Genomic DNA, 11,676 nt, shown 5'->3' with positions numbered 1-11,676 from the left:
GGCGCTCGGAGCCGCTTCACGGACGGGGTTTTACTGCGCTGCCCCGGGGCCTCACCGTCCGGCACGGCCCGGCACGGCCCCCCTCACAGTCCGGCACGGCCCCGGCCCCGCGGTCCGGCCCCCGCCTATTCGTTCTTCAGCCCCTCGGCGATGAGGTTGAGCTCGTAGCACCAGGTCTCGTAGCGATAGGCCACGCGGATCTGAGCCACGTTCGTCTTCCGTATGTCGTTGCCATCGGGCCCGTCTTCCTGGTAGTTTTCACCCAGGAACTTCACTTTCTCCTGCCAGAGGCAAAGACAGCGGTACCGACCTCAGAAGCCCCGCTGGCAGCGCCCGAGGGAAGCCCTGAGCCCACGAGTGGAGCTCGGTGCCATTCTCAGGCCGTGGGCAGGACCTCCCCAGAAGGACAAACCCCTCGTGCGACAGGAGACACTGCAGGACACCCCTGCGTGGGAACGACACCTTCTTCATGGGACAGACACTACGATGTGGGAGAGGACACACCTCATGGGACAGGACGTATTGCAGGACACCACTGCGTGGAACAGGACACACCTCGTGGGATATGAGACACTGCAGAACACCCAGCTTGTGGGACAGGACTCACCCCGCATGGGGATAGGACAGACTGCAGGACACACTGTGTCCCTTGCATGGGGACAGAACACCCACCTGGTGGGACAGGACACACCCCTCAGGGGACAGGACAGGCTGCAGGACACCCCTCATATGGCAGGACACACCCCTCATGGGGCAGGACACCCCTCATGGGGCAGGACACTGCAGGACACCCCTCAGGGGACAGGACACACTGCAGGACACCCCTCAGGGGACAGGACACCCACCTCGTGGGACAGGCCACACTGCAGGACGCTGTTCCTAGCGATCTCGCACATGTCACAGGTGCTGAGCTTGAACACCTGGGCAGCGATGGCGTACTCCTCCATGAGGGGCTCCTGTGCACGGGGTTAGGGGTCAGCAGCCTCTGCCAGCACAGCCCGTGCTCTGCAGGGGCTGTCCCACAAATCACAGAGCCACTGAATCATTTGAGCTGAAAAAGTTCTCCAGGATCAAGTCCAACCTCCAACCAACACCCCCATGCCCACTAAACCATATCACAAAGAGCCACGTATTTGTATTTTTTGAAAACTTCCAGGCACTGCTGCCCTGGGCAGGCTGTTCAGATGCTTGACCCCTGTTTCAGTAAAGACATTTTTTCTAATATCCTACCTGGACATCTGCTGGTGGAAGGGGACATGGCCCAGCATATGCTGGACCCTCTGCAAGTGCCACTGGCTTCCAAAAAGTCTCAGGCCCACAGTGCCAGCCCCACAGTGCCAGCTCCACAGTGCCAGCCCCAGCGCTCAGCTCACACTGTACCTTGGTGTAGTGAAACTGCATGGGGTCGTCTGTAGAAAGGGACACCATGAGCCCTTTCTGGTGGAAGTCCAGCAAGGGATTCTTGGCGTACTCCAGGAAGAGGCTGTTGTTGCTGAGTGGGGACATGGCAATGGGAATTCGGGCAAGGAAGTACAGATACTGCAGCACCGGGCTCTGCAGAGACGAGCAGAGGTACCATGTTAGGGATAAAGTTGCTGCACCTTCCGCCTCTCCAGGGTCACTCCTCAGATCAGGCTGGTCCCAGCCAGGGAATTGTGTGCAAGGGGAGAGATGGGCCAGCCAGCAATCAGTGCTTCAGGCTAAGGAGCACAAGAAGCCAGGGAGCTGTCTGATATCAGGCTCAGCTGGCTCCAGTGATAACATATTCTGTGACAGGTCTGTGAGGCTAAACCCCCAAAATCGAATACGGTACTCAGCCACATCCCCAAAGATGCCTGGAGAAACCCAGAGAACCATTTAACATTTGCCTGAAGCTAGGCTGTGCCAGTGTAAAGCAGAGGCACAGGTAACTGCCAGCTACCTAAGGCACTGTGAGCACTTCTGCTCTGCCATGCATGGGCTGCTTCTGGCAGCCTGCTCCACGTACCTTCTTGAGGTTGAGCCCGTGGGAGATGTTGTCAGCTGTCATGAAGGCCGCCAGCAGGTGTGTGATGGCCCCGGCCTCGCCGCAGTGCGGGCGGAACAGGAACGTGTTCATGCCATGCTGCCTGGGCACAGGGAAGGAGCACTCAGAGCAGGCAAACAGCAGGCTGGGGTGGCTGGACCCAACTTCAGGCCCAGCTCTGCCCCTACCATGAGTCCCCAGGAATCCAGCTTGACCTAGGAGCACATTACTCCTTCTCTTTTCTCCTCTGTGTGTGCAATAGCTGCATCTCTGCAATCTGTGAACTTTCTCCCCAGTCTATCACTCCTACTGAGAGGGGTCTGGGTTGTTCTGGGATGTGCTGCTCCAAACACAGAGCAAGGAGAGTCCCACTTCTTCCCCACCAACAATCAAAGGACTGAGGCAAGGCACGAGGCAGCCCCTTGGCGGATCCCAAGCCTCACCTCCGCAGGTTGTTCAGCACCAGGATGTTGGCATACATGTAGTAGATGTAGTAGGTGTAGGATGGGTTCTTCTGGGAAGTCCACTCCTCCGGCTTTGGGCTTTTAGTGCTGAACATGTGTCCGCTGTGCTTGGATTCATCATCCACGCTGTCAAAGCCCGTGATCTGCTTGGCAAGGGGGGCAAAAGAGGTGCATCTCACACTCCCCACCTCATCATGCCTGGGTGGGCTCACTCTGCCCCACCACAGCTCACCAGAGCCCAGCTCTGCCCCTGTGCCCCTCAAGGGCAGGGTGCCCTCGCTCCTCACACCCCCCAAGCACTGTCCAGGACAGGAATAAAGCTCACACCTCCCCAGGAGACGAGTGGATGAGAATTCGCAGCCCTGCAGCAGCCAGGCCAAGCAGTCTGACCCCTCCCCACACTTCTGGCCACACCTCCCTTCACCTGAGTGAGGCAGAGCCCCCGGCCCACTGATGCTGTTTTCCGTGTTAGGGCCAGTACCCCGTTTCTTGTGCACAAACAGGAATGTGAGTTCTCCCCACACCTGACAACATCACCAGGTGACACTCACGTGGCGTAGAAAGACACTCAGCTCTTTGTGGGCTTGGGGATTGACAGTTGCCTCAAACACAGGAACAAAGATATATTCCAGCATTTTCCCAAAGTGGGGAAGGAAATTCTTAGACCTGAACACGTCACTGTGGACAGAGACAGGGATTAATTGCTACCAGAGGGACAACACGGGCCACTGTCCCCACAGCCCTTTCAGGGATGAGGGATCTAGAGGGCACAGTGCTCCCTCAGCCCCGCAGCACGTACTAAATCCTGGGGACTTGGATCATCCACTTCATGTTGGGGGAATAGACCCGGTGGGTGTTGAACCAGCTGGCCAGCTTGGCCCACTCCTCAGGCGACCGCCCATAGATCGAGAGCCGGGGCTCCGTGTGCTGGTACTTGGCATCCTCCAGGTCAGAGCCAACCTCCTGCAGACCAGAGCACACCATGGCAAGGGAAGCCACAGCAGCAGCACAGCTTCACCCTGTTCTCCTCCCCTCTCTCCGTACCTTGATGATGGTAGCAAAATACTCGCCGTTGATGGCGTTCTCCGTCTTCAGGTAGAGGTCCCGCAGCTCACTGGCCCCCACCGGGTTGTACTTGTCATTGAACTTGTCAAAGCGCTGAAATGTCTGCCGGCCCTGCAGCAGGGAGGTCAGGCTCAGACACTGCCCTCACAGCTTGGCAGGGAGCAGGGGCTGAGCCAAACCACCCCAAACAGCACATGCAGGAGCTGCTGCACCCTGACACAAATATTAGCGGGTGTGGGTGCACAGGGAAGGCAAGAGCCATGGGGGGAAGAGTAGCCCAAGAGTGATCTTACATTTAATGTCCTACCACTTACAGCATGGACATCCAGGGAGTCCACTGTCAGGTCATAGGGGTGCAGTTTGAGCTGCTGGAAAAGCTGTTTCAGGGTGAGCTGTTTGCCCTTGGCATTATAGACCACGCGGTCGGCATCCACGCAGTAGGATTTCTTGATGAAACGTAGAAGGTGCTTCTGGTTCATGCAGGCTGCAGCATGGATGTGCGTGTCCACCTGGGAAAACAGAGGGACAGTGTGGTATTCATGTGTCCTCTGGACAGAGAGAGACTTAGCTTTCTCAGGATTTCTCCTGAGAGAAGCTGTGAGAGAAGCAGAGAAAAGAGAATCAAAACAATTCTTATCTCATTCGCTGCTCCTGTTTGTGCCCATGTGGAATGTGGTATGGAGATTGTTTACCCAAGGTGATTGCTTGATTGGATTCTGGTGATGGTGTTTTGGATTCATGGACCAATTGGATCCACGCGTGTGTCGGGACTCTCAGGAGAGAGTCATGGGTTTTCTAGTTAGGTAGTTAGTGACAGTTCTTGTTAGTGTATTATAGTGTAATAAAGTTATTAATCAGCCTTCTGAAATCGTTGGAGAACTGCACATCATTCTTCCCAAGTCAGGGATCCCAGCACCGATAGGACAGCTTCAAGCTGGGATGCTTGGGTACCATCGCAGGGGATGAACAAACCCCTCAGGTGAGCACGTTGTGTGGGGAGCAGGGCTCAGCCCAGCAGGAGGACACAGGCAGAGGGCACAACTTTGCCAAGAGCATCGAAGGCAGCACATCCCCTTCACAGGAGCCGTGCTGCTGCTACAGACATGGACTCAGACATCCAGCTCCCAGGGAGGGGCAGGCACCATAGCAGCTCCTCTCCAGGGCCCCTGGGGCTCTGAGCCTTGCCTTTTACCTTCCTGCAGTTGTAGAAGTCACGGTGGGGGTTGTTCTTCAGCTCCTTCATCTCCTCCATCTCATTGAGCATTTCATGCACTTGGAACTTGGACGAGAGGAACTTGAGGCGCCGGTGAGTGTAGGTCTTCCTGGTGAGAGCAAAGGGCAGAACAGTCACTGGGCTCCTCACCCCTCAGCACAGGGACACAGATTCCACCTGGGGAAGGTGAAGGAGCTCATGCTGGCCAGCCCTGCTCCTGAGGTGCCTCCCTCTGAAGGAAGGCTGGCCAGCTGGGAGCCTACCTGCAGGTCCTGTCTCCAGCCCCTGGGTGCTGCTTTGCATAAGACCCAAACCAAGAGGGCTGCCAAGTGCTGAGGACACTTGCACAGCCAGGTGTGTCACCAGCAGGTTCCTTCCTCCCTCTTGCCCTGACCTCCCTCTGCCCACCGAGGCAGGACCTGGTGGGTTGTGCACTCACACAGGCCCCTGTGCGATCAGGACCAGGAGGAAGTTCATGTCATCAATGAAGTGCTCGAGGCTGGGGTAGGGCAGGTCCTTTGGCTCATTTCTCTCAGCCGCTGCCTTGTCTGCATAGACATAAACTATCCCGTCCTTCATCTGCACGTGGTACCCCAGGTTCTCAGGGAGCTTCCCACTGTCCAGGGGATCCTGTCCATCCTTCGCTGGCGGGGTGAACACTGCAGCAAAAGGAGAATTCCATCAGGCTGCCAGCCCAAACCTCCCAGGCCTGCCTTGCTCCCCCACCCCCCGCAGCAGGCAGGGACACCCCACCACTGTGACACCAAGGAGGGAGCCTGGACAAGTGCCTGAGCCCTGCCCTGCTGAGGGCAGAGGAAGCCCCTGGGGTGCCTGGCTGTACCTGGGCCAGCGGCACTGGGTTTCCAGGGCTCGCCCTCGATGGTGCGCAGGTACTGCGAGGGTGTCTTGGGGAACCTCTGCAGCGACTGCTGCATGTTCTTCTCCCGGATGCACAGCGCCCGGTACAGACCCCTGCACACCACTTCAAAGTCTTCCACTGTCACCTGCAGGGGAGGAGATGCTGAAGGCAACCACACAGCTGGAACATGAGTGTGTCCAAGAGGCACCCTGGTGCACCCAGGTGGAGGGAGATTTTGGTCGCAGCAACATAAATGTCAAAAAACATTTTGGGCTGGAAGAGATCCTAAATCTCATCTTGTCCTAGCCCCTGCTGTGGACAGGGACACATTCCACTATCCCAGGGTGCTCCCAGCCCCATCCAACCTGGCCTTGGACACTTCCAGGAATGGAGCAGCCACAGCTTCTCTGGGCATCCTGTGCCAGGGCACCCTCACAGGGAGGAATTGCTTCCCAATATCCCATCTAACCCTGCCCTCAGGCAGTGGGAAGCCATTCCCCTTTGTCCTGTCACTACATGGTATTGTAAAACGTCCCTCTCAAACTTTCTTGCCATATCATAGAATCATATCTCATATATCTCATCATTTCATGTATCAAATCATATCATATCAATGTCCTACACTCTGCCTGAGCAGGGCAAGGAAGGGATGGTAAGCAGAGACCCAGGCATGACAAAGGGAAGCACCTGGCTGCAGAACCAGGGAATTCTGATGTCACCCCCTCTTACATTCCTCACTGCAATCAGTAATTGACCCTGAAATGGAAGCCAGGCCTGGGCAAAACATTAAAGCTATTTTTGGAGCCCAGGCTGAAACTGAAGCAGGAACAACAACATGCACTAACCCTGTGTGTCAATGATTTTTGATTTACTGCACAGACAAGTGTTTTGGGCAGTCAGAAGAGATGAGTGGAGCAGGTCAGGAAACGAGCACTCCCAGCTAGGACATTTGTGGCAGGGGGAATGTGCTCAGTGCCTGAGCAAGGAGGGATTTCCAGATCCCCTCTGCTAGGCAGCTCCAGACTGAGCAACTTCCAGCAGCTTCTTAGAAGCAGCGCAAATGTAATAGGGGGCTGAGGAGGAGAGGGAGGCAGGATTAGCCCGGGATGTGATAGCAGTTCTGTTAAGTGGCTGTAGGTGACCCTGCCTGTACCAGGGGCTTGGTGACTTCCCTCAGCTGTTCTGGGATCCTTGGACGTGCACAGACCCCAGACAGAGCTGTGTGCAGGCAGAGAGGATGTGACAGAGTGAGCACAGCCAGCCCTGCCAGGCCCTCCCTGGAGCATCCCATGGGAATATGCAGCACCCCACAGCTCCTGCTGAGGGATTCAGCTCTGCATCCCCAGGGATGCAGCAGGGCACCCCCAGATGCTTATGAGGCACAGACTCTGTGATTGACCCTGACAGTGGGCACTGGGCACTGCTGAGGGACGGGCAGGGACCGGAGGGGTGGAAAGGGAGAGCCATGGAAGCACCTACCCCAGAGGCGTAATCCCCAGTGATCTGCACCCGCTGGAAGTCGGGCACAGTCTGGTACTGGGGGCAGGCGAAGGTGGCATCGGGGACAGCCGGGCTGGCTGCTGCCCCCGGGGCCATGGGTGGTGCCACCACAGTCGTCTTCATGCGGCTCAGCTTCTTCCTGCTGCAGAGAAAGGCTCAGGGGAACAGCCCCGTTCCATGGTCACACACGGCTGCAGGGCCAGGGGCACTTCCCACAGCCGTGTTCCAGCTGTGCACATCAGGATCTGCTCTCTGGTGATTTCTGAGCACCTCAAACAGGATCTGCCAGAAGCACTGGCCACAGCACGCAAAATAGGAAGTTTAAAGAGAAGGGGGAGATGTGGAAACCCAGGGCACTTGGAATATTTCTCTGTCTGCTCTGAGAAAGTTGCATCTTTCCAGAGTCTCCCTCCCCAACAGCTCTGTGGCCATGGCTGTGCTGACGCCCCGGGAATGGCTCAAGGGCGTCAGTGGAAGCAGTTGGAGTGGAAATCCTGGAGTACCTGACAGATGCCCTGGGATTATCAAGGATTTATTCCACAGGTGTGGTGAGCTGTGATTTACATCCCCCTGTTTGCTGTGGCCGGGAGGTGCAGGCTGTGCTCCTCTCCTTGCCCAGGCTCCTGGGAACTCACCGCATTTCCACTGTGGAACTGGCCTCCTGGAGCATCATGTGCACTGTCATTTCCTGGCGGGAGATGGGGCAGATCTCTTCCACATCAAAATGAGAGATTTCTCCCCTGGACTCCTCATCCTTCACCTCGGAGGCAAAAATCTTCTCGGCGAAGGAGCGCAGGGACTCGTCCATATCTGCAAAGAGGAGTTCAGTGTCCCACAGGGAGGTGATTCCCACCACTGGAACAGGCAGGTGTCCCTTGCAGGCAGTTCCGTGCTCAGCTGCCATTTCCTCGTAGCCCCCACACCCTAGAGAAGACTCTGAGCCACCTCCCAGATTTGCAGCAAGGCTGGGCCACACTGGTGGGCTGGAGACATAACTTGATGTACCCCCAGTACAGCAGGACAAGTAAATACTTCCAAGAATGCTGCCAAAAGGCCCAGAGAGAAGCAGGTCCTTGGGAAGAGCAGTTATGGGAGCATGCACTGGGAGGAAGAGGGGAATGTTGGCAGAGCCCTTAAGGCTCCAGGGAGCCCAAAATCCACTTGCTGCAGCAGTCAGGGGGGACAGAGGTATGGATGGGGCAGAGCTGGCAGCCCGAGCACTCAGCTCCCACCATGCCAGGGCATTCCCAGCTGGGCACTCCCTGCCCACCGCATGCATCGTGCTGCAAAGGCGCCACAGGGCTGGCTGCAGCTTTATGGAGGAGGACAAGGGAGGTTCAAAGCCCTTCCAATGCCAACAGAACACCATAAAACGAGAACCCAAGGGTTCTGCTGGCAGCAGCTCCCAGAAGCAGATGTTTGCATGGCAGCACAGGGGTGCTGACAGCGGGTTTTGGCACAAAGCAAGGTGAGGATCAGTGCCCAAGGATGGACCTCACCATCGAGTGTCACACAGGACGTGGTCACAGGTGAGCACCAAAGCAGACAGACAGGGGGTTCTCAGCAGCACTCAGGGTGCCAGAATGATATTTAACAAATTGCATATTTTGGTGCTGTATCAAAGGACCAAAAGGTGGGACCATTCTGTGTAACACCGATGGGCAGAGCTGGCACTGCCACGAAACAGCATTTCCCAGCTGCCAAAGGATCACCCTGATCATGATCTTCATGATCTACATGATCTTCACAGTCTACATGATCTACATGATCATGTAACTGCTGCTTGGTTCCAGTGATCATGTCTAGGCAGTAATACAGCAGAGCATAGAGAAACCCAGCAATACTCACGTTTCTGTTCTGCTGTTTGAGATAAAACAGAGACAAAATAACAGCTGTTGTGTTCAGCCCCTTAAAATTTGAGTCTTTTTGCCTTATCACCTCATCAGTCTTTAAAAAGGATTTGCAAAGTACAAGTTTAGCTAAATCCTTCCACTTATAAAAAAAAAAAAAACAGAGAATCCTAGAATGGTTTTGGTTGGAAGGGATCTTAAAGCTCATTTAATGGGCTTTAAGACACCTTCTACTGTCCCAGGTTACTTCAAGCCCTGTCCAGCCTGGTCTTGGACACTTCCATGGATGCAAGGGCAGCCACAGCTGCTCTGGGCACCTGTGCCAGGGCCTCCCCACCCTCACAGGGAGCAATTCCTTCCCAATATCCCATCAAAACCCACCCTCCTTTGGCTTAAAACCATTCCCCCTTGTCCTGTCATTCCCTGCCCTTGTGAGAAGTCCCTCCAGCCTTCTTGTAGCCCCTTTAGGTACTGGAGGGAAAAGGCAGAGAAGAGGTTGTCACTTTGGGGAACACAAAGAGGGACGCTGTGCGTTGCCTGTCCCACGACAGAGCCTCGGTGATGCCTCAGCGTGGAACCAAACCCCTCTGCAGGTCCATCCCACCCATCCAGCCCAGCGTGGCTCTGGCACAGCTTCTGCCTGGCTCAGTCCCTGCTTTCCCTGCAGTGCCCAAGGTGGAGCATCCTCCAGCACCCAGATCCTCTCAGTCCACACCAGAGAGGCAGCAGTCCTGTGCTAAGGCCGAGCTGGCCTGGAAGGGCTCTCCCTGCACCTGCAGGGATGCAGCAGGGACGCAGGGAGGGCAGCACAGCCTTCTGCTGACCAGGCAAGCAGATATTCCAGAGACTCAGAGCACCAGGCTTTGCTGGTTTTTGCCCTTGTCTGCCCTCCTCTGTGGCCCTCAGCTTGGGTGGTCATGTCGGAGATGCCGAGTTCCATCCCCCTGTGCTCCCAGCTCCCCTTATCCCCCAACAGGATCAGACAGCTGGGGCACTGCAGTCCCACAGATCCTCTCTGCTGCTCAGGCAGGGTGGCAGCAGCATTTTGAGGCTGCAGCTCCTGCCCTTTCCCTCTGACCCAGCAGCTCTGGCCTCACAGCTGCCGACTTCCCAAAGCCCAGCCTGCAGAACACACGCTCCAGAATCCTGACTCCACGTATTATTTACCTACAAAGCATCCCAGAAATGTTTTGTTTGACCTTTCATCTCTTTAGTGGGTGGAAATTACACCCAGGAAGGTTCACAACCTCCCACTGATGGTGCAGGGCTAGGCTTCAACACCAGCTTCATGTGCTGGGACAGCATCTCTGACACCACAGCCCTGCAATTCCAAACATGCTCCTATCAGGGCTGCTGGTGCTGTTATCACTCAGGGCTCTGCAGTCACCTGCCACACGTCCCTCTGCACTGTCCTGCAGAGCCTGGCTGGCCCTGCTCCTGCTGCCCAGATCCTGCTCCCATCCCCACAGCTGAGCTTCACCAGGGCGACCAGAGATTCCCAAAATCCCTCAGAGTGGGCGACCAGAGATTCCCAAAATCCCTCAGAGTGGGCGACCAGAGATTCCTGAAATCCCTCAGAGCCCTTCCATGGGGATTTAATGATGGCATCACAGGACACATTACACTGCAGGAGAGTCAATCTTTTCCTTCAGCACAAGCAGAGGAAGATTTAAACAATAACACCATTTCTTTACTGCGCTATCCAAAAAGTCTCCAAGCAGGAAGAAAAATGCCCAAAGGCCCCAGAGAGGTCCCCTGGACACCACACATCCAAATCTCCGAGGCTGTGGGCCTGGAATCTGCCCTGTGGCCCCTTGGCTCACACTTGGCTTTCAGACCTACCTGGAATTCTCACCCGGGACATCGCAGCAGCGTTTGCAGAGCCTCAATAACACCCCAGAGTCCCTGAGCACAAGGGGCCAAGTGACTGCCTGGCAGCCCAACACTAATTTTACTGCTTTCCCTTCCCTGTAATCAGACTCTCCCACTCTAAAAGGAGAGTAGAGATCAACTGTGGGACTATTTAAAGTGCAGCCATAAACACTTGCACTGAAACAGGTCAAAGCAGGGCTCAAATTTAATTAAATTTTATTTAATTTAATTAATCAAATTTGATTAATGTTTTTCTTTAAGTAAGGTTTACATTTTACATTTTGTGCAGTGTCACCTGCTGTCTGACCAAATTTTTGCTTTCCTTCTGCTTTCCAGTGCAGCTGCACCTTTCTAATGTGGTCTGGGGAATTCAGTCTTTTAAGAGAGACTAAACCTGATGTCTTCTATGCTGAACCAAAGGTTTAAAGGAAATTCCCAAACAGAACAGGGGCTGTGGATAGGTACAAACCATGTGCTCTCACCTGAGCTGTTCAGAGGTTTTTCCTGAGGGAGGGATGTGTTTGAGGGCCTGGATTTTACCATCAGGACTGCCCAGATGTCCTCACTTCTTCACAGCTGAATCCAACTAATAAAAGGAAGGTGCAAGGATCCACAGTTTGTTCCTGAGCTTTTCAGGAACTGCCTTTTCCAAGTTTTGTGTCATAATGCTGATCTGATAATCAGTTCTGTACGTGCTGAGCCACAACCAAGGTGTATCTGAGCAGCTCTCAGTCAAACCCAAGGGGGTCAGGGAGCTCCTGCCTCAGTTTGGGTCTGGCAGAGCAGATCTCAGGCTGGGAGGCACCTCCTGCCTTCATCTCAAGCAGGTTGTTTCCAGCATGTTGGCT

The 11,676-nt window shown here is 55.1% G+C and overlaps 1 protein-coding gene across 1 annotated transcript; it reads right to left on the bottom strand.

The window, feature by feature from the left end:
• Positions 1 to 55: 55 nt before the first annotated feature.
• Positions 56 to 10,908, bottom strand: AMPD1 (adenosine monophosphate deaminase 1). The gene is made up of 15 exons (XM_030292156.4): positions 10,799 to 10,908; positions 7,742 to 7,916; positions 7,086 to 7,248; positions 5,589 to 5,751; positions 5,187 to 5,406; positions 4,727 to 4,856; positions 3,849 to 4,043; positions 3,514 to 3,645; positions 3,269 to 3,432; positions 3,021 to 3,147; positions 2,449 to 2,612; positions 1,988 to 2,108; positions 1,381 to 1,554; positions 846 to 956; positions 56 to 281 (listed from the first exon to the last, which is right to left on the bottom strand). Exons 1-15 carry the CDS (start codon positions 10,818 to 10,820, stop codon positions 126 to 128), a joined length of 2,217 nt encoding a protein of 738 aa, XP_030148016.4. The 5' UTR covers positions 10,821 to 10,908; the 3' UTR covers positions 56 to 125.
• Between the last annotated feature and the right edge of the window lie 768 nt (positions 10,909 to 11,676).

Source organism: Taeniopygia guttata, chromosome 26, assembly GCF_048771995.1.
Source record: "Taeniopygia guttata chromosome 26, bTaeGut7.mat, whole genome shotgun sequence".
Classification (NCBI taxonomy): Eukaryota; Metazoa; Chordata; class Aves; order Passeriformes; family Estrildidae; genus Taeniopygia; species Taeniopygia guttata.
Note: the sequence above shows the minus strand (reverse complement) of the source record. Positions and strands in the feature narration are given on the sequence as shown.